The sequence below is a fragment of the Heptranchias perlo genome, chromosome 12 (assembly GCF_035084215.1).
Source record: "Heptranchias perlo isolate sHepPer1 chromosome 12, sHepPer1.hap1, whole genome shotgun sequence".
NCBI lineage: Eukaryota > Metazoa > Chordata > Chondrichthyes > Hexanchiformes > Hexanchidae > Heptranchias > Heptranchias perlo.
The window spans coordinates 70,870,971-70,896,316 of record NC_090336.1 but is presented as its reverse complement, the minus strand read 5'-3'; the positions used below and the strand labels follow the sequence as shown (position 1 = coordinate 70,896,316).

At 43.0% G+C, this 25,346-nt stretch overlaps 1 protein-coding gene across 1 annotated transcript in view; it reads right to left on the bottom strand.

Annotated features, from left to right (window-relative positions):
- LOC137328083 (BTB/POZ domain-containing protein 10) overlaps nt 1-14,743 on the bottom strand; it is a 44,271-nt gene extending 29,528 nt beyond the window's left edge. The window contains exon 1 of the mRNA XM_067994240.1: nt 14,587-14,743. Within this exon, the coding sequence (XP_067850341.1) occupies nt 14,587-14,687 (101 nt within the window). The 5' untranslated portion in view covers nt 14,688-14,743. The remainder of the gene's footprint in view (nt 1-14,586) is intronic.
- Between the last annotated feature and the right edge of the window lie 10,603 nt (nt 14,744-25,346).

Genomic DNA, 25,346 nt, shown 5'->3' with positions numbered 1-25,346 from the left:
CAGATAGTCTTAATCGTCTTTACCCACCCTGTTATCACATCCCTTCATCCACCTACTCAATAGACAGTTTCTGCCTCCAACCACTAACCCCAGAAGTGAATGCCACAGACGTACAACTCTAACGTAGTTTCTCTTGCTCTCTGTTCTAAATCTCTTACGCTTAAATCTAGTATCTAAGGCCCCTTCACTCTCGGCCCCACAACTACAGGAAACAGTCTCTTATATGCCATGTCTTATCCATTCATAATTTTAAGCAGTTTTATCAAAGCGCAATGTAATCTGTGTTGTTCTACCAAAAATGGCTTTCCTCAAATTTTGTATTTCTTCACTAGCAGGCAATACCCCAGTGAATCGGAATTGTACCCTCTCTACAGCCTTAACATCCTTCCTATGGTGTGGAGCCCAATACTGAACACAGTAATCTAACTAGGTATTTTGTATCACGTAATAAAACCTAGAATTTCATTAGCTTCTTTTATGGCCTTATCAACCTGAGGTGTTGCCTTTGATGTCGTGTGAACCTGTACCCCTCAATTCCCTCTGCTGCTGCATAGCACGAAGCCTACTTTCATTCAGAGGATAATTACTGCTGTTATTTTGTTTTAACCAAAATGCATCACCTCACACTTAGTGACATTGAATTCCATCTGGGACCATTCTTCCATCTCATCAATATCCCTTTGCAGCTTCCTTTTGTCTTCTGAAGTATTAACGATACCTCCTATTTTGGTATCATCTGCAAATTGCAACACCACTCCCTCTAGGCCTACATCCAAGTCATTAATATACACGGTGAACATTATGAAAGGGTTTGGAAGGGTAGATGCAGAGAAGATGTTTCCACTTGTGTGGGGAGGCCGGAACTAGGAGCCATACATATAAGATAGTCACCAATAAATTCAATAGGGAATTCAGGACTAAAAACAGAAAATGCTGGAAAAGCTCAGCAAGTGAGGCAGCATCTGCGGAGAAAAAAAAAAGTTAAGGTTTCAGGTCGAAGACCTTTCGTCAGAACTGGAAGATGTTGAAGAGTTAAAGTTTTTAAGCAAGTACAGAGTCAGGGAAAAGGGGGAGGAAAGAACAAAAGGGAAGGTCTGTGATAGGGTGGAGGGCAGGAGTGATTAAATGACAAAAGGGATGATGGTGAAAGGCAAGGAGGGTGGTAATGGGGCAAGTTAAGAAACAATAGATTGGTCTAGAGGAGCTGTAAATGGCAACAGCAGAACCAAGGAATTCAGGAGAAACTTCTTTCCCAGAGAGTGGTTAGAATGTGGAACTCGCTACCACAAGGAGTAGTTGAGGCGAATAGTATAGACGCATTTAAGGGGAAGCTAGATAAACACGTGATGGAGAAAGGAATAGAAGGATATGCTGATAAAGTTAGATGAGGTATAGAGGGAGGAGGCTCGTGTGGAGCATAAACACCAAATGGCCTGATTCTGTGCTGTATGCAATTCTTTGTAAAGAAGTGTAGCATTTTCAGTAGTGGACTCTTCAGTTTGGAAAAGAGGCAAATATCTTGCCTTGTTGTGGTATACAAGATACGAAGAGGAATAGAAATTGTAAATCCAAAGTACTGTTTCAAGTTAAACCACAGCTATAGGAAAGGGGGCACAAGTACAATCTGCTAAAAGGACCGATGTCAGGAAGCAGCACTTCACATAGTGACCTATACCTGGAATGGTCTTCTGAGCAGAGGTAAAACATTCTGGAGTCATTCGAGAGCCGGTTAGATGCTGCGAAAGGACCATAGGTTTCTATGGAAGGATGGGCTAGACGGGCCAAATGGCTCCCCACTATGGCACTAACCTCAGCGATGCAAGCAGGCAGCAAATATCACACTGCCCGCTACGTTGCATGGTGTGGAATGGCAAAGCGTTAACATGTGCATTCTCAAAAAGCACGCAAATACGACTACTTACTAACTGTCCCAAGCTGTGCCTCACCCAATGCCCGAACAGCGCAGTGATGTCAATTTAGCAGGGTTACACTGCGCACGCTATATAGATGTGGGTATGGTCTGCTGCACAAAAGACCCTTTCAGGCCATAGCACACTTGAACCATCCATAACATAACATAATCTCGATACGGATAGGGACAGAATGACCTTGAAAGTCACCCTCATGTACTAAATAAATAGGGAAAAATTGTGGCATTGGGGAGAAACATTGTAAAAATGAACTCCGTTCAGGGAGGTGAAACAACGAAAGTTGACAACCTAAATTAGAGTTTTAACACAGAGCAGCAAGATGGAAAATTTCCAGATGCTGTCTAGTGCAGAGTAAGCTGGGCAATCAAAATGTTACTTGTCAAATGAACTGATTAACGACTGCTGAGTCAGATCAAATTTCAGACGAAACAGAAATTGCACTAAATCATCAAATCCTCTTCAAGTGGATATAAAACATACATCATTTTAGCTACATTTGCAAATATTCAGACAGACAAATTCAATCATCTGGCACCCAAAACATACTTTACTTCAGCTGGCACCCTTCGAAAATAAGAAAACGAAATACTAGCAGCCTCTACAAGCAGAATATTTGTCAGATACGACTGTGGATTTATGGAGAAAAATAGAACAATCTGTTCAGCAAAAACTGGTTTTTAATAACCTTCACTGCATTCCGTTAAGGTAAAGATTATTAAACCGGGCCGTGCAGTGCAGCCTAACACAATATGACTTAAGAGGCTGGGACTCGGGACTACCCTTCAGAGTTAAAGCTTCGGTTACAGATTCTTCAGACCCGATACAGCAATTCGATCACTATCTGAATAGCTCATTCCAGCTGTACCATGCTCTGTGCCAACTAGTTTACAGTACCCTCTTCTCGTAACCAGCCATACAGAGGGAATCACGCTGAAGTTTTTTATTTCCCGTTTGAAATCTATACAGTCCGACACGATTATCACAATTCCTCCTGCAGACTGATACACCTACCTCGATGTCTTACACGCAACGGGAAGAAAACAGCAGGTTAAGAATTTCTGAATGCAAGGCCGATGGAAAACCCAGAACAGTCGCACTTGTGGGAAGAATGCAGCACCTGCAGCATCCTTGGGCATCACTTTTGAATCTCAGCATCTCCGGGACCCTTCCGTCACTTCCCTGCCTTATTTATGAGCCGAGAGAGAGCCCTGCAGCAAACCACTGCATCGCCCAGCCGTCCTTGGAGCTTTCAGATCCCCAGCTAAATAAACTGCCCGATTCTCAAAGTAACCTTTTCCGTTCACACGTTAAAAATCACAGGCAGGTAAGCCGCAAATCCCAATCACTTCTGTGGCAGTTGCTGACTCGGAAGGCATGCTGCCGTGTGGGTGCTGACGTCTCGAACCTCTACCAGCCTCCTTTGTTCTGCATTTGTGACTGCAATTACTCCATCTCTAAGCAGGGGAGAAGATGGTGCAATTTGACATCAGAGATGCAGAAAGGATTTATTTCCCCCCCCCCCCCCCCGCCCGCCCCCCCAACCCCCCGGTAAGCTGCCAGCTGCTGCTATTACCATCTGTCAAGCTTTTCTTCATTGTGCGTTAGTGGCCTCGACTAAACTGTAATGAAATATTCAACACGGGCCCACCAACTGCTCCACCCACAAAGAAAATCGGGAGATGCACAATTCACTCGCAAGCACACACACGTGAATGATATACTTATTATAGCATGAAAATACTAACTGTACATCCTAGGATTGTCAGTGAGGCACAGCGCAGAGAAATAAATTGGCAGGTTAAAGAAAAATGAATGGCTATAAATTCTCTTAAGAATCTCAGATTCTTACAGCACAGGAGGCAGCCATTCATGCCTGTGCTAGTGTAAGCTCTTCACCTCTTCCCTGTATCCAGTTGAAATGCTTATCCAGTTGCCTTTTCAATTATGTTACAGCCTATGCCTCAATAGCTACCCAGAGACGGTCATAAGCAAAATCAGGAAATTATCCGTGGAAAAACAGAGATAACAGGATTCAACACGAACCATAATAGCTTCTGATGCATGTAATCCATTTCAATTTTTTAAACCTGTTCACAATGTAGATCAAGCATCCCATAATCTCTGCTCCTAAGACACCCCCCTCCCCTGCAAGAGTACCACAGTTTTACATATCTCTGCATTAAACCAACTGATACGAACAATCAAACCAACCATATTCTCTGGAGTTTAGAAGAATGAGAGGTGATCTCATTGAAACGTATAAAATCCTCAGAGGTCTTTGATGCTGAGAGGCTGTTTCCCCTGGCTGGAGAGTCTAGAACTAGGGGTCATAGTCTCAGGATAAGGGGTCAACCATATAGGACCAAGATGAGGAAAACTTTCTTCGCTCAGAGGGTTGTGAATCTTTGGAATTCTCTACCCCAGAGGGCTGTGGATGCTCAGTCGTTGAGTATATTCAAATCTGAGATAGACAGATTTTTGGACACTAAGGGGAAATGGGGATAGAGCGGGAAAGTATAGTTGAGGTAGATGATCAGCCATGATCTTACTGAATGGCGGAGCAGGCTCGAGGGGCAGTATGGCCTACTCCCGCTCCTATTTAACATGTTCTTACATTATTTTACAAACGAGTCAACATGCTGGAAAAATTGAAACAATCATTTTTTTGAACAGTGAAGAATGTTTTTGTCAAGGTGGAAATTAAGGATTATTTAGGAACCTAAAGAACTGCAGTTATCACAATGGTGAGGGTTTCAACCATTTTTCTGTAGGCTCCCAACATTTTGCCAGCAATGTCGTTTGTCAATATCTCACATCAGCCTTCAAATCGAGTCCTTGCTCAAGTCTTTTGCACTTCAGGCGTCGCATTTCAGAGGGGGCAACCACTTCTTGCTTGTTGCTTCTGACCCGGAGCAGCAAGTTTACAAGCTTCTGCCAATCTGAAAACTTTCCTTACCAACCGCTATTTACCTCTAATTGACTTTACCGCAATTGGGCTTTGTGCCCTTCAACATAGCTCCAATCTTAGCGGCTGCACATCATAGTCACACGCCAGATCCGGGCTACCCGTAAGCATGGTCACAGAAGATTAGCTGGTGCTTTCTCAATCCTTTCAGCAACCAAATCGTTTCCTTAGCCACACAACTATATATCCCGAGCAACAAACATATCCATGATGTGGAGATGCCGGTGATGGACTGGGGTGGACAAATGTAAGGAATCTTACAACACCAGGTTATAGTCCAACAGTTGGACTATAACCTGGTGTTGTAAGATTCCGAACAAAAATATCAAACACTTAACAATACTTCAATTCGCAAACAAATCACGACCATTTTATCCATTTCATTTCAGTAATCCCTCTCCTTTCCCCGATACAGGCTTTTCCTTCTCTCAGGAGCTTTGGTTTTGTGTGTTCTTATCCGCAGGATTTCTTTGCATTTGATCATTTCCTCCAGTCTTCCGTGCAGAGGACAGCTTTCTGCCTCTTTCAATGTCGCTCCCCACCTGGGGGTCACCATTGACCAGAAACTTAACTGGACCAGCCATATAAATACTGTGGCTACGAGAGCAGGTCAGAGGCTGGGTATTCTGCGGCGAGTGACTCACCTCCTGACTCCCCAAAGCCTTTCCACCATCTACAAGGCACAAGTCAGGAGTGTGATGGAATACTCTGCACTTGCTTGGATGAGTGCAGCTCCAACAACACTCAAGAAGCTCGACACCATCCAAGATAAAGCAGCCCGCTTGATTGGCACCCCATCCACCACCCTAAACATTCACTCCCTTCACCACCGGCGCACTGTGGCTGCAGTGTGTACTATCCACAGGATGCACTGCAGCAACTCGCCAAGGCTTCTTCGACAGCACCTCCCAAACTCGCGACTTCTACCACCTAGAAGGACAAGAGCAGCAGGCACATGGGAACAACACCACCTGCACGTTCCCCTCCAAGTCACACACCATCCCGACTTGGAAATATATCGCCGTTCCTTCATCGTCGCTGGGTCAAAATCCTGGAACTCCCTAACAGCACTGTGGGAGAACCATCACCACACGGACTGCAGCGGTTCAAGAAGGCGGCTCACCACCACCTTCGAGGGCAATTAGGGATGGGCAATAAATGCTGGCCTCGCCAGCGACGCCCACATCCCATGAACGAATAAAAAAAAAGGACACTTGTATGCCCTTTTACTACCGTTTTCTTCAAGTGTGAACGTTACATTTTCATTCTTCTCCACCGCCCGCCCGTTCATCCCCACCGCCAACACCCCACCCCCGCCCCTCCCAAACCCCCGCTGATCAGAGTAACTCTCCCGGCAACCATGCCCTCACAACACATCAACCTCAGTGTTCTGGTCAGGCCGCACCTTGCGTACTCTGACCACTTCTGGTCACCGGGACACAGGGGAGATCTTCCAAGTGCACAAGGCAATGCAGGTAAGATTCACAAGGCTGATCCCTAGTGCCAGAGGAGTGAGTTATGAAGATTGGAGAAATTTGGGCTTTTCAGCCTAGAAAAGCGGCGTCTGAGAAGTGGTATTATAGAGATATTTGATAGTTCAGGAAACATAAAAGGCAAATTAAAGAACATTAAATTAAATTGCGAGAAAAGGGCAAGGGCTAGGTTCAAACTAGTAAAAGGTAAATTCAAGTCTGATGTCAGGAAGTACTTCTTCGCGCAAAAGATTATTGAAGGGATGGAGTTCTAGATAGATTAGAGGCAAAAACCCCGAAATAATTAATAATTCAATGCTGAAACGGGGAGGATTGTAGGGACTTTTTGAATGGATGAATTAAGATGGGTCCAATGCCTTCCTCATCTAATTATCTTGCGATTTTGAGCCAATTCAGAATTATTCCAGAATCCGAGTCGGACAGCCTTTTAAGAAAGGGCGGATTAACTGAATCTACACAAGACCAAAAACAGACTTCGGAGCTGCTCTGACCGCAGGTGTGAAAACTTAACGATCCTTTCAGCCGGAAGGACTGTCGAGCGAGCCTCGATACCATTGCCAGTCAAAGTAACAACTCACATTTACATAGCACCTTTAATGTAGAAAAATGGCCCATGGCCCTTACCAGAGTGACAATTTATTCCTTTCAATTGAGTTGTTCAAATCATCCCTCTCATGCTATTATATCTTGCCTCATCTCTCCCTCATCCAAATTCAAACAAGAACTTTGGAAACTCGTGCACTGGATTGTTGCATTGCTCTCAAACTCTACAAACACCGAGGGTTGTGATGTATCGTAATTGCCATGCTACTCAGTTGGCCAAACCATTACTTCCACTGTCCTATAATTACACATAATGCACACAAATTTATAATTAAACCTACCAAATAATTACAAGATGTTCAAATAGCCTGGTAAAATACCACAATCACATTTTTGCAATATGGGCATGCGACACCATTACAAACTATATAATGAAAATATTATGCATTTCTTTTATCATAAACCAACTTCAAAGTATGTCACAACAGAACATCACACAACTACAAATGGCCGACCCAGAGTACAATGAACTGGTTAAAAAAGAAAATATTTCTATCAAGGAATTGTAAATGCTGCATCTGTACTCAAGGTCTTCCAGTTTATTTATTGAGTAGAGCCCTCCTTTAAAACAAAATGTCTATGGTTATACTAGCAATGCATAACACAGTTGGAAGTCACATCAAAAGCAAACAGCAAGTTAATGATTTGGAGAAAGGGAAGAAAAACAGTATAAATAATAGAACAGACATGGAAAATTTAGCAGGCTGTGAAACATTGACAAATGGCTCAGACTTCAGAGGGAATTTCGGTTTTTGAACATAGCATAGGGTGAACAACTCAAGGAGGAACTGAAAATTTGTAATTCACTTGAGGAACATCCTATGGATTGCACCTTCCATGGCTAAAGCACACTTACCTGCTAAACTAGATTGAGCGTCAGCAAAACCAGGTAATGTAGGATTGGAAATCAATTGATTACATAATGCTCTTGCACTTTGAGCTGCAGACAGTGTGCAAGGTGTGAAATGCATGGGGATTAAGCAGCATAAGAATGGGAATTAGAGAACACTTGACACTATTCGGGGTCAGGACATCAAATACATTGGTTCCAAATTTGTTACAGTAGGGAAAACTGCTTCGGGAAGGAAAACCAGGGGAAATGGTTGGGGAAAATTAGTCAGCACAGAATCACATCTGGCTGGAGGTTCTGATTAAGTGTTCCCCGACTGGGAGGGTTCCCTCCCAGTCGGGGAACACTTCAGCAGTCATGGACATTCATCCACCGACCTTCGGGTAAGCGTACTCCAAGGCGGCCTTCGAGACACACGACAACGCAAAATCGTCGAGCAGAAATTGATAGCCAAGTTCCGCACCCATGAGGACGGCCTCAACCGGGATCTTGGGTTCATGTCACGCTACACGTTACCCCACCAGCGAACAAATGTTATCTGTTTTTAATATAATGGGTCATTTGCTGGCTCTCTCTGCCTTCCGCATGTTTCTGCCTCTCTCTGTTTTTTTTTCTCTGTTTTTTTTCCCTGTTTGTTTTTTTGTTGAATGTGTATTCGGGGGTTCTGCAGGTGACACCTCTCTGTCTGAACACGGTGATTGCCTTGGCAACGGGCAGTTGCAGGGGCAGTCTGTAAACACCATGTATTGTTCTATATGTATAAATGCGTAGGCTTCAAGGAGCTCTTGAAACATTTGCCTGAGGAAGGAGGAAATCTCCGAAAGCTTGTGAATTTAAAATAAAATTGCTGGACTATAACTTGGTGTTGTAAAATTGTTTACAACTGATTACAGAAGGCAGAGCATAAGTGCAAGAGAAGTACTGCATGGTTTATATTGCCCAAACCCTCAATTTAAAGTTGGTTTTGTTGCATTACTCCCAACCATCCTTATAGTCTGTAAATACCACACAATTTTTACATAAGTTTAGGACACTAAAAACTAACTACTTTAATGAACTCCAGAAGGAGGCCATGCAGGTAACCCACAATATGAATTGCACAGCTGACAGATCGGTTGACTGACAGAACAGTAAAGTTACAAGTTGCATTTACATGGTGCCCTTAACATAGAAAAACGTCCCAAAGCACGTCAGAGGCATTATCAAAAACTGGATGCCAAGACAAAGGAGAAGATACTAAAATGGGTGGATATTAAGGAGGGTCTTAAAGGAGGAGGGGCTAAGGGAAAGAGCCCAGGCAGCTAAAGACACGGCTAGCAAGAGTGGGACAAGTGATGAGGGGATGCACAAAAGGCCCGAGTCAGAGGAATGGTGACTCAGGCAAGGGGAATTACAGGGCTAGAGTCATAGAGTCATAGAAGTTTACAACATGGAAACAGGCCCTTCGGCCCAACATGTCCATGTCGCCCAGTTTATACCACTAAGCTAGTCCCAGTTGCCTGCATTTGGCCCATATCCCTCTATACCCATCTTACCCATGTAACTGTCCAAATGCTTTTTAAAAGACAAAATTGTACCCGCCTCTACTACTGCCTCTGGCAGCTCGTTCCAGACACTCACCACCCTTTGAGTGAAAAAATTGCCCCTCTGGACCCTTTTGTATCTCTCCCCTCTCACCTTAAATCTATGCCCCCTCGTTATGGACTCCCCTACCTTTGGGAAAAGATTTTGACTATCTACCTTATCGATGCCCCTCATTATTTTATAGACTTCTATAAGATCACCCCTTAACCTCCTACTCTCCAGGGAAAAAAGTCCCAGTCTATCCAACCTCTCCCTATAAGTCAAACCATCAAGTCCCGGTAGCATCCTAATAAATCTTTTCTGCACTCTTTCTAGTTTAATAATATCCTTTCTATAATAGGGTGACCAGAAAACTGTACACAGTATTCCAAGTGTGGCCTTACTAATGTCTTGTACAACTTCAACAAGACATCCCAACTCCTGTATTCAATGTTCTGACCAATGAAACCAAGCATGCTGAATGCCTTCTTCACCACCCTATCCACCTGTGACTCCACTTTCAAGGAGCTATGAACCTGTACTCCTAGATCTCTTTGTTCTATAACTCTCCCCAACGCCCTACCATTAACGGAGTAGGTCCTGGCCCGATTCGATCTACCAAAATGCATCACCTCACATTTATCTAAATTAAACTCCATCTGCCATTCATCAGCCCACTGGCCCAATTTATCAAGATCCCGTTGCAGAAAATCCACAGATGGATTTTATTTTGACAGCGAGAATGGGCCTAGGACCTAGAATAGGAGCTGTGAAGGCGGCTGTTGTACTTTAATTAGCGGCCGCTAATATTTCAGAATAATTTGTATAATTTGCACAAGTCAAACTACAAATCAGACCATAACATATGAAAACTTCTGAATGATGGAGGCTTTTTGGACTTTACCTGGATTAATTACCTGCTAAAGGAGCTGAGTTTGGTTAAAAGAACTGCTAAACTGACTGTTCAAGTAGGCAAGCTGGGAAGATTGACCAAATTCGAAAAGTGTTATGCAGATAAGGAGGCCTTGAGAGACTGTGGGAATTGTCTAAGCACCAAATGCTGTGTTGTAGCATCAATCTGTGCAACCATGGGAGAGATAGAGTGGAAAGTTATTGAAAAGGCTTGCTATTGTCAGCAACGATTTGCATTTATAGATCGTTTTTAACAGAGTAAAAAACCCCAAGGCGCTTCACAAGAGCGTCAAACAAAATTTGACACCGAGCCACAAAAGGAGATATTAGGACAGATGACCAAAAGCTTGATCAAAGAGATAGGTTTTAAGGAGCGTCTTAAAGGAGGAGAGGTAGAAAGGTTTAGGGAGGGAATTCCAGAGCTTAGGGCCTAGGCAGCTGAAGGCACGGCCGCCAATGGTGGAACCATTAAAATTGGGGATGCGCAAGAGGCCAGAATTGGAGGAGCGCAGAAATCTCGGAGGGTTGTAGGGCTGGAGGAGGTTGCAGACAGGGGCGAGGCCATGGAGGGATTTGAAAACAAGGATGACAAGAAGGGTATAAGAGCAGTTTTCTAAAGTAAAAGGCAGACAGCACATGAGTCAGACCAGAAGAACACCACACAGGATGTCGACAGATTATTAACCTTTCAGTGTTCATGAAGCAGAAGAATCTGCCATTCTGAATTTAGAGTTGTACCCCTGACTTAAAGGTTTTATGCATCGCTATCCGTTCAGCGAAAAATAGGACAGGAAAGAGAGGGGGGTGGCTGTATTGATTAAGGAGAATATTGCAGTGCTGGAGAGAGGACGCCCTGGAGGGATCAAGGACAGAATCTATTTGGTTAGCATTAAGAAACAATAGAGGTGCCTTTACACTACTGGGTGTATTCCATAAGCCACCAACTAGTAGGTAGGATATAGAGGAGCAAATTTGCATGGAAATTACAGAGAGGTGCAAGAGCCATAGAGTAGTGATAACGGGGACTTGAACTATCCTAATATAGACTGGGACAGTAATAATGTAAGGGACAAAGAGGGTGAGGAATTTTTGAAGTGTCTTCAGGAGAACTTTCTTGACCAGTACATTTCTAGCCCAATGAGGAAGGAGGCATTGCTGGACTTGGTTCTTGGGAATGAGGCGGGCCATGTAGAGCAAATGTCAGTGGGGGAACATTTAGGGAACAGCGATCATAGTATCATAAGGTTTAGAATAGCTATGGAAAAGGACACGGACCACTCTAAAGTAAAAATACTCAATTGGAGGAGGGCCAATTTCAATGGGATGAGAACAGATCTGGCCCGGGTAAATTGGAATCAAAGATTGGCAGGGAAAACTGTAATTGAACAATGGGTGGCCTTTAAGGAGGAGATGGTTCGGGTACAGTCTAGGTACATTCCCACGAGGGAGAAAGGTAGGACAACCAAAGCCAGAGCTCCCTGGATGACAAAAGAGATAGTGAGTAAGATGAAGCAGAAAAAAGGGGCATATGACAGACTTCAGGTTGATAACACAAGTGAGAACCAGGCTGAATATAGAAAGTTCAGAGGGGAAGTGAAAAAGGAAATAAGAGGGGCAAAGAGAGAGCATGAGAATCAACTGGCAGCCAACATAAAAGGGAATCCAAAAGTCTTCTACAGGCATGTAAACAGTAAACGGGTAGTAAGAGGAGGGGTGGGGCCAATTAGGGACCAAAAAGGAGATCTACTCATGCAGGCAGAGGGAATGGCTGAGGTATTAAATGGGTATTTTACATCTGTCTTTACCAAGGAAGAAGATGCTGCCAGAGTCTCAGTAAAAGATATAGTTGAGATACTGGATGGGCTAAAAATTGATTAAAAAAGAGGTGCTAGAAAAGTAGATAAGTCATCCAGTCCAGATGGGATGCATCCTAGGATGCTGAGGGAAGTAAGGGTGTAAATTGCGGAGGTACTGGCCATAATCTTCCCAACTTCCTTAGATACTGGGGTGGTGCCAGAGGACTGGAGAATTGCAAATGTTACACCCTTGTTCAAAAAAGGGTGTAAGGATAAACCCAGCAAATATAGGCCAGTCAGTTTAACCTCGGTGGTGGGGAAACTTTTAGAAATGATAATCCGGGACAGAATTAGCAGTCACTTGGACAAGTGTGGATTGATCAGGGAAAGCCAGCACGGATTTGTTAAAGGCAAACTGTGTTAGATAGATTCCTGATTAACAAGGGAGTCAAAGGTTATAGTAGGTAGACAGGAAAGTAGGGTTGAGGTCACAATCAGATCAGCCATGATCTTATCAAACGGCAGAGCAGGCTCGAGGGGCCGAATGGCCTACTCTTGCTCTTAATTCGTATGTTTGTACGTATGTTCGTATGTATGTGTTTAACTAATTTGATAAGAGTTTTTTGATGAGGTATCTGAGAGGGTAGATGAGGGCAATGCAGTTGATGTGGTGTATATGGACTTTCAAAAGGCGTTTTGATAAAGTGCCGCATAATAGGCTTGTCATCAAGACTGAAGCCCATGGAATAAGAGGCAGTAGCAGCATGGATACAGAATTGGCTAAGTATCAAGAAGTAGAGAGCAGTGATGAACTGTTGTTTTTCAGACTGGAGGGAGGTGTACAGTGGTGTTCCCCAGGGTTGGTACTAGGACCACTGCTTTTCTTGATATATATTAATGCCTTGGACTTGGGTGTACAGGACACAATTTGAAAATTTGCAGATGACACAAAACTTGGAAGTGCAGTCAACAGTGAGGAGGACAGTGATAGACTTCAAGAGGATATAGACAGGCTGGTGGCATAGGCGGGCACATAGCAGATGAAATTTAACGCAGAAAAATGCAAGGTGATACAGTTTGGTAGGAAGAATGAGGAGAGGCAATATAAACTAAAAACCTCAATTCTAAAAGGGTACAGGAACAGAAAGATGTGGGGGTATATGTAAATAAATCGTTGAAGGTGACAGGGCAGGTTGAGAAAGTGGTTAAAAAAAGCATATGGGATTCTGGGCTTTATAAACAGAGGCATAGAGTACAAAAGCAAGGAAGTCATGATGAACCTTTATAAAACACTGGTTCGGCCACAACTGAAGTTTTGAGTCCAGTTCTGGGCACCGCACATTATGAAAGATGTGAAGGCATTAGAGAGGGTGTAGAAGAGATTTACTAGAATGATTCCAGGGTTGAGGGACTTCAGTTATGCAGATAGACTGGAGTAGCTGAGGTTGTTCTCCTTGGAACAGAGAAGGTTAAGAGGAGATTTGATAGAGGTATTCAAAATCACCAAGGGTCCAGACAAGAGTAAATAGAGAGAAGCTGTTCCCATTGGCAGAAGGGTCAAGAATCAGGGGACATAGGTTTAAGGTGATTGGCAAAAGATCCAAAGATGACACAAGGAAAAACTTTTTTATGCAGCGAATGGTTAGGATCTGGAATGCACTGCCAAAGGGGGTGGCGGAGGCAGATTCAATCGTGGCTTTCAAAAGGGAACTGGATAAGTACTTGAAAGGAGAAAATTTGCAGGTCTGTGGGGAGGGGGGAGGTGGGACTAGTTGGATTGCTCTCGCGTAGAGCTGGCAAGGGCTCGATGGGCCGAATGGCCTCCTTCTGTGCTGTAAAGTTTCTATGATTCTACCTGTAAACCTGTTGTTTAATGTTAATGGAAAAGTTTAAAGTCTTGGTTGATCTCACTTCTGATTACCCTAAAGAGTTAAGAGAGTTAAAACAAATACCGTACAATGACAATGGGAGCACCACTACCCTTTCTGGGGAAAAATGTTCTCGATCGAGGCTACCACGTGCATGTTCAAGTTGCACTTAGCCTATTTGTAGATCTTTTGTGAAATCAGTAAGTCATAAACAAACGTGCCACTGCTGATAGTTCAGATGGGGTAGTTAGCATAGCACAGGCATGATGTGCTGTGCTATGTTAATACAGGGTCATCATGTGGTAAAAAAATGGGTTAGAGACACAATTAGTATCCACTTCAATGCTGAAAGCCAATGCTTCATGTCAGGAAAAGTCTGTCAACAATGAGAGGGTTTTGTGTATTTTTTTTTAAAAATGCACCATGTTTTGACAGCAGCAAAATAAAAAAAGGACCCTCTCGAGATCAGTTCCCATGCAAATGATCTGCACACAACAGAGCATCTTCCTGCTGGCCTGATGCATCAGGTACACAAACTAATTTGGAACTTTTAACAAGGAACATGCCAAAGCCCAAGATCATAATGTTTATAATCACTCACTTACCTGGAGTGCTTATAGAGTTTGCGAGGTCTGTTGTGAGAACGCCGATCCCAATTTTCCGGATCACTAGAATTACTATCATTAGGGTATGGCCGTGCAGCCATCCCACTCTAAGGGCCTCCACTTAGCCAATGCCTTCAGTTCACACACAAGGCACTCATAACCTACAAGAAAGTGTATATTCTATTACTGCAAATATTTTCAAACCTGAGCATTTTTTCATTTTACATTACTGTTTCGGGAAAAAAAAAGTTGAACATGGTCGCGAAAAAGTGACCGTTTATGGCATTTAGTGATCACCATGCATTTGATGTGTTCTAGCAGCACATGACTGCTTCAGTTCGACAAACATTTATTTATCCGCATACAACTCGTTTCCACTATCCGTGCAAAGATCAACACCAGCCCCCCACCCCCCCGCAAATATGGAAAACAAACACCAGTTTTCTCCTGTCATTATTGGTCGCCAATCTTTTAATGCTATCAATTCAGCCCTTCTCATTGTTTTTATAGGCGTTTCCACTTCAGTCTGTACCCTTCCAGCTCTTTCCCTGCATTGTCTGCCCACCTCCATCCTTGTGACTGTTACCTGAAAAGGATGAGCAGTGGAAGGATTGAAAGAAAATACAGCAGTGGAGAAATGAGAGAGAAAAATATACACAGAGGCTGCAGAACTGAGAGAGTAGGATCTGTTACTTTCAGCATGGTGATTTGCAAGAGAATATTCCATTTCATTTAATAATCCTATCTCAATCTTAACACGTAACATTCTGAAAACGAAAATAAAGTCAATCATTGCACATCTGCTTTTAACACATTTGGTTCTGTAAAAGCGAAGAAAGTAATTGAGTCTTTACACATTACTCTTTGAACTAAATACTACAGCTGAATGCTTTTGCCACAAACTTCTTCAGGCTATCTTTTCCTGTAACCAGATCGAAAAACTAACATTTTCAAAAGAAACTATCATGGAGAACTCCAAAACTCTAGAAAACAATAGCGGACCCATATCCTTGGCAGCCTTTCAGAACTGAATTACGTATCCTGTATATTCACTATATAGGATATTCAAAACAATCTAATATTAAAAAAATCTTACATTTGGGAGCACTTCTGGCCAACTTTTCCCATCGTGAATTCCTATGCCCACATTTATAATAGGAACTGCCTATGTAAATTTGTCACGCTGTAATACACCCCTGCTGCACATTGGTGACACTATAGAGTCTTAGTTTCACATCGCCAAGCTCCTCAGTTTGTACTGCAGAGAAACTCCGATGTTCCAACCAACTCTTCTTCCCCAGAGTGTCTAATGACACCACTGTGTCAGCCAATGAGTTGGAGGCGGGGCGGGACTTACAGCAGGACTCACAGCAAACAGTCTAGATTGGAAGATAGTTACATAGGAATTATGTGCGTAAAATCAAGCCCATCCTGATCCAATTATCCCCGCCCGCGACCCCTGCTGCACCTGAAAACTACACTTGGCCCCGTATGGAGACTGACTCATGTACATTTACCAAAACTTTTGACTGTTTATTCAATGAATTTTCCAGAGGTGTGGTCTGGGGTTAAGAAATTATTAAGACATTCCATCTCCTGCCAGGCCTTCCATTTTGTCTGATGAGAGTTGGTTAATTTGCAAGGCTGCAACACTACACCCAAGGATTTGATGAGTACAAAATGAATGGGTTCCTATTTGCGAATGTGGAAAAGGAAAATGATTTGAGTGGATTAAGAACAATGCACTGAAGGCATTCAACTGATGTGAATTAGGTTAATCAAGTAATGGAGATGATTCAAGGGCATTTAGCAATTAACTCCAAACAGGTTATTATAATAAGGTCACATTATCAGTGATCATAACTGCACTCATACTGCAGAATTTCAAAGAAGCAGAACTCTATGGTTTATGAAGAGACTGTATTTTGTTATAGAAAAGATTGCAACGACAAAACATCGTTCAGTGATGCCAGTCACAGGTAATGTAGATAGAGCAATTTATTTAATCTAATCTCTAACTGGAGGGCATAAATAGAAAGTTAACAATTCTCATGCAAGACAGTAGACTAGAAGGGATTTTCCCCCTCCAGAGTAGCTAATTTCTGAGGCACACTTTCAACAACGCCGTTGTCAATTACATCTCAAAAAAAAAGTTGGATAATTCTGATCACTGCTGAGGCTTGAAAGTTCAACCTGTCTCGGGAGATGGGTTATCTGTGGCATGACACAGAATATTCTGCATTGTAACACTCGAACAATTAATGGACAATGGAGTTTTTGCTTCACAACCTTCAGAGTTGTGGAGAGTTTGTCCCCTCAATGAAGATATCAGGCAGGTTGGGTAGAGTCCATTAAGGCAAATTGTATGGGCCTGTTGGGACAAAGGGTCTTTCCTCATCCATGGTACGTTCTTTCACCTATTTGAGCTTCATCAACAACTTGCCCTTAACGTAATAAAACGTCCCAAGGCATTTCACAGCAGCGTAATCACAATGAGCCAAAGAAGACAGCAAGGACCAGGTGGCCAAAAGCTTGGTCAAAGAGGTAAGTTTTAAGAAGGGTCTTGAAGGTGAAGGGAGAGAGAGAGAGAGAGAGAGAGAGAGAGAGATGGACAAGCAGAGAGGTTTATGGAGGGAATTCCAGAGCTTGGGGCTTAGACAGCTGAAGGCGAGGTTGGCAATGGTGGTGCGATGTCGGAGATGCACAAGAGGCCAGAATGGGAGAAACTCAGAGTTCTCGGAGGGTTGTAGGGCTGAGGGAAGGTGACAGAGATCATCTTGTGGTTTATCCGACCATTTAGGTATTTCCAACCCCCCTCCCCCATATTGTATAAACTTTTTGTGTTGCTCTGGTGACAGCTCATGATGCACAGGTCTCATGCAGTCGGTAGCATCACTAAAGCAATCTTATGAATTTGCTACTGCTGGTGGCTAGGAAGAACTGCTTTTTAAAAAGAAAACGGGGTAATCTCGGCCACTGGCTTGAGCAAATCCAGCCGGCATTACTTTGGTGTTGTCAACAATATAGGGAGACAATGAAACTAGCATAGCACTAGAACAATATTAAAAACAGCTCGACACCTTTGAAAAGTGGCACTCAATTATGTTTTTTTTTAAATATATGAGACAAGGTCATGTTTTCACATCAGAAGAAACTTCACAAAAGTATTGGTCACTGTGACACTCAAGTTCGAAACAGTGATCCTCATTATGGGCCACTATTGTAATTAACTACATGCACCAAAACACCAAAAGCCAGTGAACCACTCACACTGTTTACAATCTTCGCAAACTCAATAGGTGCCTATTGTACAACTTGTAACGGAAAACCAACTGAAAAATCCATTTACATGGCAGATGAAAAGTGCAATCCATCAACTCAACCCCAAACCATTCCAGATATTGAACTGTTACTATTCCCTCATTCTCAATAGCAAACTATGATACAATACGTCTTTAGCAGCTTATCTACTTGTGGTTTACATTAAAAAAAACAAACAGGCCCGGTTTTAGAAATCTATTTCAGCTTTTTCTTACTGAAAAGAGCCACTCCTACTTCTACGTTTAGGACTCAGTAGCCTAGAATAATCAAGTCTTATTACATGCTCATTAAATAGCAGCAATTTAGTCAAGATTATTTATGGGACTGTTCTTTTGCATAGCACTGACACAGGCAGGACATTCAGCTCATAACTTTTAATGTGTTCCTGGCAGTTACAGGGAATCTGAGTACAAAACATTTAAAAGGGGAGGAAAGTCTTGAGGGGGTGCATATATGGTTCAATGCACTCTCCCTTTTCATAGGATTAACTGTTAGCAGAATTTTTTTATTTTTTATTTTTACAAACACCTATTTATTTTGCAACAAGATCTCCCCTCAGTGAGATCTGCTTCTTTGTTAAGGGATGCTGGTGATGTCAATGAACTCAACATACATCCCCTCCATCATCAGCACATGGTGTATGCGGTAGGTACCATCTACTGGATGCAATGCAGCACCTCGTCAAACTTAATGCAACGCAACCTGCCTCCCCTGGGACCTCGACCACCCAAAAAGGACAGGAGCAGCAACCTCATCTCCAAGTCACACCCCATCCTGACTTTGGAGACATATCGCCGTTCCATCACTGAAGGGTCAAAATCCTGGAATGCCGAACTTAACCCCCACTGTGAGAGCACCATCACCACATGGACAGCAGTGGTTCAAAAGGGGGAGGGCCCGCCACCACCTTCTCAGGACGACGAGGGGTGGGCAATAAATGCAGCCTTTACAGCATTGCTCACATCCCAAGAACGAAAAATAGAAAAACTGCATTGGGTCAGCATGAGGGGAGGAAAATGCAGGTGTAACTTCAAATGGTTTGCAAACAGCTCTGGAAAAACCATGCTGTTAGGGAATGCAGATTTTCCAGCATGGTTCCCTCAAGGCTGGGTGGCCCTTTAAGAAGGTTTGAAGTTGTGCTCTCGGAGTGTTTCCAACAGTACTTGGAAATAAAAATACTTTTCCCATTAAGTATGTATGCGCACAACCCATTAGATGGCGAGTAGCATAACTCCACAATATCCACCCACACCACTCTGGAATTGGTAGTGACATCAATGCAGTTTGTGATGTGTTCAATCCACAATGTTTTTAAATGAGTAATCGTCTCAGTCAAAATCTCAGTGCAGCAAAATAAGTTGTGTTTTTTTTTATATCAGTATTGTGCAGAATAGCTGCTAATTCACAACTGGAGTGGATTTTAGCCTTAAGACTTCAAGTAAAATCTTCCAGCTGAGCACACTCAGCAAGTTAATGCTAGAATTTATTAGTCTGCAGTGCTGACTTCTTAATATTTGGGTAGTACAAACATTTAGCCCGTAACAATGTCTCTGGACTATCAGAACTGTCGGACTATAACTAACTACAATGTGATATAATTCGAAGGAATAACTAACAGTATATTTCCCACTCCAAATGAAGTAAACGCTTTGCAGCGTACCATAAATTTAGTGGGCATTTACATGAACTGGGAGTTTCAGTATTTAATTTGTAAAATAACTTATGGTTGCAAAGACACAAACTACTCATTTAGAAAAATTTATTTTTAAGTTGTATTTTTGTAGATCCCATGAAGATTACTTCTCAGGGAAGGATTCTCTGTTTTTTTAAAAACAAGGCAATTGCACCCCCTGCAGTCTCAAACACCATGCACCATCCAGAGTCAGTGTGAAGCTGGGCAGTAGTTATTGGCCTGAAACAACTTTCCCTCCCGGTCACTTCCCCACGTCAGAGATCAAAACCTTAGGAGTGCAAATGGCCTTGTCTACCCCTCGTGCGCCAGTTCATAAACATTTGTGGTAATGTTCTGTCACTATTTCCTGTGAACCGCAGAATCAGGAAACAGTGCCAAGAGCACAGGCCAGCTCCATTTCTAAATACTAAACTCCAAGTCAGAAAATCTTGTGGTGGACAGGAGAAGATTACAGATTTCTAAAAAGGAATGCATTTTAAAATAACCTAAAACGACAAATGTGTTTCAAGTACCAAATTTAAACGTGAGGAATTTGCACGTTTATTGTTTACGTGTTCACAGCCTTGGCATCCTGTTCAATCCTCGGATGCATTTCCTCTCCATCACAAACACTGCCTACTTCCACCTCTAACATCACCTGTCTCTATACCTCGGCACGTCTACTGTTGAAACCCTCATTTATGCCTCCCCCCTCCCATTACCTCCAGACTCAATCACGCCAATGTTCTGCTGGCCAGTCTCCCTCCCGCCACAAACTCCAAACTTGTCCAAAACTTTGCTGTTTATATCCTATTCGCCCATCAACGCACACATGTAAAATCCTTGTCCCTCCTCAGCTTCATCCCTCCCTATCTCCTTAACCTCGTACAGTACTTACAACCTCCCCAAACGTTCCCTTCCTTTGACGCCAGCCTTTTGTCCACCCCCTCACCCGCCATCAGCAGCGAAACCTTCAGCTACCTAACTTCTACTTTCTGCAATTCACTCTCTAAACCCGTCTGACTTTTCAATTTCCCTTTTACGATCCTCCTTCTAACTCACCTCTGCGACCAAGCTTTCGTACACCCTGCCTACTCTCTCCTAAACGGGCTTCGCACCAGTTTTCCCACATGTAACTGAAACACTTTTACAGAATTTGGTGATGTCAATGAACTCAACATACATCCCCTCCATCATCAGCACATGGTGAATGCGGTAGGTACCATCTACTGGATGCAATGCAGCACCTCGTCAAACTTAATGCAACGCAACCTGCCTCCCCTGGGACCTCGACCACCCAAAAAGGACAGGCGCAGCAACCTCATCTCCAAGTCACACCCCATCCTGACTTTGGAGACATATCGCCGTTCCATCACTGAAGGGTCAAAATCCTGGAATGCCGAACTTAACCCCCACTGTGGCATTCGATAAGGTGCCACACAAAAGGTTGTTACACAACATAAGGGCTCATGGGGTTGGGGGAAATATATTAGCATGGATAGAGGATTGGTTAACGGACAGAAAACAGAGAGTAGGAATAAACAGGTCATTTTCAGGTCTGCAGGCTGTAACTAGTGGGGTGCCGCAAGGATCAGTGCTATTTACAGTCTATACTAATGACTTAGATGAAGGGACCGAGTGTAATGTATCCAAGTTTGCTGACGACGCAAAGCTAGGTGGGAAAGTAATCTGAGAGGAGGGCACAAAGAGTCTGCAAAGGGGTATAAGCAGGCAAGAAGTTGACAGATGAAGTATAGTGTGGGAAAATGTGAGGTTATTCACTTTGGTTGGAAGAACAGAAAAACAGAATATTTTTTAAATGGTGAGAAACTATTAAATGTTGGTGTTCAGCGAGATATAGGTTATCTTGTATATGAAACACAAAGTTAACATGCAGGTACAGCAAGCAATTAGGAAGGCCATCAGTATATTAGCCTCTATTGCAAGGGGGTTGGAATATAACCTTGAGGTTATATTAGAGGTCTATTATATACAAGAGGTCTTGCTGCAATTACATAGGGCTCTGCTGAGACCACACCTGGAGTACTGTGTATAGTTTTGGTCTCCTCACCTAAGGAAGGATATAGTTGCTTTGGAGGGAGTGCAACAAAGGTTCACAAGATTGATTCCTGGGATGAGAAGAGAGAGTGTAGAATGGGCCTATACTCTCTGGAGTTTAGAAGAATGAGAGGTGATCTCATTGAAACATATAACATTCTTAGAGGGCTTGACAGGGTAGATGCTGAGAGATTGTTTCCCCTGGCTGGAGAGTCTAGAACTAGGGAGCATAGTCTCAGTATAAGGGATCGGCATTTACGACTGAGATGAGGAGGAATTTCTTCACTCAGAGGGTGGTGCATCTTTGGAATTCTCTACCCCAGAGGGCTGTGTTGAATATATTCAAGGCTGAGATAGACAGATTTTTGGACTCTAGGGGAAATCAAGAGATATGGGGATTGGGTGGGAAAGTGGAGTTGAGGTAGAAGATCAGCCATGATTTTACTGAATGGTGGAGCAGGCTCGAGGGCCGAATGGCCTACTCCTGCTCCTATTTCTTATGTACGGTGTTTTTCTCCATTAAAAAGGTGCTGTATAAATGCAAGTAGTACATGTTTCTATCTGGGCAAACTTCAATACATTTCATTTGACACATTATAATACAGGGGCAAAATTAACCACTATTCGAGCCACTAATCATTTTTCTTGGGTTGAAAATTACACATGGCTGCTTTTGTATTAAGAAGTTCCCCAAATGTCTGTGAGGACCAATATCTCATTAACTTTAAAATAGATTAGGTCAACAAAAAGCTTTATAATTGATCAGAATACACCCAAAGCATTGCATTACTCTGCTTTTTAGATAAACTGTTGCAGCGAGTTTTGGCAAATTACACAAGTGAAAAATATTGGGAAGCAAAATAAATTTAATATTTACTGCTTCACAAGTGGCACTCAACAAAAATCATTTGATCTATTTATTAAAAAGAATCCTTAGATCCAATCAAGATGCAGATTATTTTCATTAAGTATTGTTAAAATAAGACCTCTAAGATCTTGGACGTAAAAGGGAGAAAAACCTTTTACTGTGCATGTCAGCCCGCAGATCAGTAACTAATCTCTAAAATTTACATTTATATAGCATTGCATTAAGCCTCAGGACATCTCAAAAGCGTTTCACTTAAAATGAATTACACTGAAGTACACCTACTGTTGTTATGTAGGCAAACAAGTTTCTTTCCATTCACTCTCGGCCAGTTTTCACTTTTTGGCTTCTGTTTACCAGCACTGAATGTTTAATTTAGTGTTTATAGAAACCAACACCCTGATCAGTATTTGCTGTGGAAGTATTGCAGTAATTCCTTCACAATTGTTAATTTCTCAGTGTAGACTTGATAGTACACAGAGCTTGCACTGGCTATCAAGAGAATCTGACACAGCTGCTATCAGAGAAAAAAAATGGAATACAAATATCTCTCTTGCTCACAGATATCCTGGAGGGCTGTTTCTGTGCTGATCGCAGTCTGGCTACTGTCTAAAGTTTGCCCATCACAGCTAATAACATTTTATTTCAAGTCATGTGATTTGTTAAGTACGTTAACGATACTGAAAGAAACAGGCCATTTATTATAATACTTGCTTAAAATCCAAGTAACTTTTCTCCTTCTGCAAATCCTTTTTTCTCAGTTACTAACTGAAGTTTTTCTGCCCTACCCCCCCAAATGAATTTGCAGTATTTGATTAAGATGAGAATGCTTCTGTGTTTATTCTTCCCCCTCCCAAACATGAAAAGAGATATTTGTTTTTCCTTTACTTCTTGCAATGGATTCGTAGTCTTACTGCGGCTGTCACTGATGTGCCACGGAACCAGGCAACTTTTTCACTGTTGAGTCTCCAGTGAGACCAGCTCCTTGAACATGTGGTCAGTCAACAGCCATGGTTCGAGTAGACTGAGCCCAGTCACAATGAGTGAGTTCAGCTTCCAACCACGTAAGCATCACCCTTTGGCTCCAGTACAAACTCCACTCCTTCTTAATGAAAAAATAACCAGATCCTAAACAAAACCTCAATCTCAGAAAATGTAACTATTTCCCCCCCAACTGCGAACGACTCAGTTCATAGAATCGTAGAAATTTACAGCACAGGAGACCATTCAGCCCATTGTGTCTGCACCGGCCAAAAAAGAGCTATGCAGCCGAATCCCACTTTCCAGCTCTTGGTCGGTAGCCTTGTAGGTTATGGTGCCTCAAGTGCATATCCAGGTACTTTTTAAACGCGATGAGGGTTTCTGCCTTTTCAGGCAGTGAGTTCCAGGCTCCCACCACCCTCTGGGTGAAAATAATTTCTCAACTCCCCTCTAATCCTTCTACCAATTACTTTAAATCTATGTCCCCTGGTTATTGACCTCTCTGCTAAAGGAAATAGATCTATCTAAATAGATCACTATCCAAGTCCTTCATAATTTTATATACCTCAATTAAATCACCCCTCAGCCTCCTCTGTTCCAAAGAAAACAATCCCAGCCGATACAATCTTTCCTCATAGCTAAAATTCTCCAGTCCTGGCAACATCCTCGTAAATCTCCTCTGTACCTTCTCTAATGCAACCATATCTTTCCTGTAATGTGGTGACCAGAACTGTACACAGTACTCAAGCTGTGGCCTACTGTTTTATACAGTTCTAGCATAACCTCCCTGCTCCTACATCCTATGCTTTGGCTAATAAAGGAAAGTATCCCATATGCCTTCTTAACCACCTTATCTACCTGCCCTGCTACCTTCAGGGATCTGTGGACACTCCGAGGTCCCTCTGTTCCTCTACACGCCTCAGTATGCTACCATTTATTGTGTATTCCCTTGCCTTGTTTGCCCTCCCCAAATGCATTATCTCACACTTCTCTGGATTGAATTCCATTTGCCACCTTTCTGCCCACCCGACCAGTCCATTGATATCTTCCTGCAGTCTACAGATTTTTTTTTATATTCATTCATGGGATGGGGGCGTCACTGGCAAGGCCAGCATTTATTGCCCATCCCTAATTGCCCTTGAGAAGGTGGTGGTGAGCCGCCTTCTTGAACCGCTGCAGTCCGTGTGGTGAAGTTTCCCACAGTGCTGTTAGGAAGGGAGTTCCAGGATTTTGACCCAGCGATGATAAAGGAACGTGATATATTTCCAAGTCAGATTGGCGTGTGACTTGGAGGAGAACATGCAGGTGGTGTTGTTCCCATGTGCCTGCTGCTCTTGTCCTTCTAGGTGGTAGAGATCGCGGGTTTGGGAGGTGCTGTCGAAGAAGCCTTGGCGAGTTGCTGCAGTGCATCCTGTGGATGGTACACACTGCAGCCAAGGTGCGCCGATGGTGAAGGGAGTGAATGTTTAGGGTGGTGGATGGGGTGCCAATCAAGCGGGCTGCTTTGTCCTGGATGGTGTCGAGCTTCTTGAGTATTGTTGGAGTTGCACTCATCCAGGCGAGTGGGGAGAATTCCATCACACTCCTGACTTGTGCCTTGTTGATAGTGGAAAGGCTTTGGGGAATCAGGAGGTGAGTCACTTGTCGCAGAATACCCAGCCTCTGACCTGCTCTTGTAGCCACAGTATTTATATGGCTGGTCCAGTTAAGTTTCTGGTCAATGGTGACCCCAAGGATGTTGATGGTGGGGGATTTGGCAATGGTAATGCCTTTGAACGTTAAGGGGAGGTGGTTAGACTCTCTCTTGTTGGAGATGGTCATTGCCTGGCAAGTGAAATTCGTGCCAGACATCAGCCCAAGCCT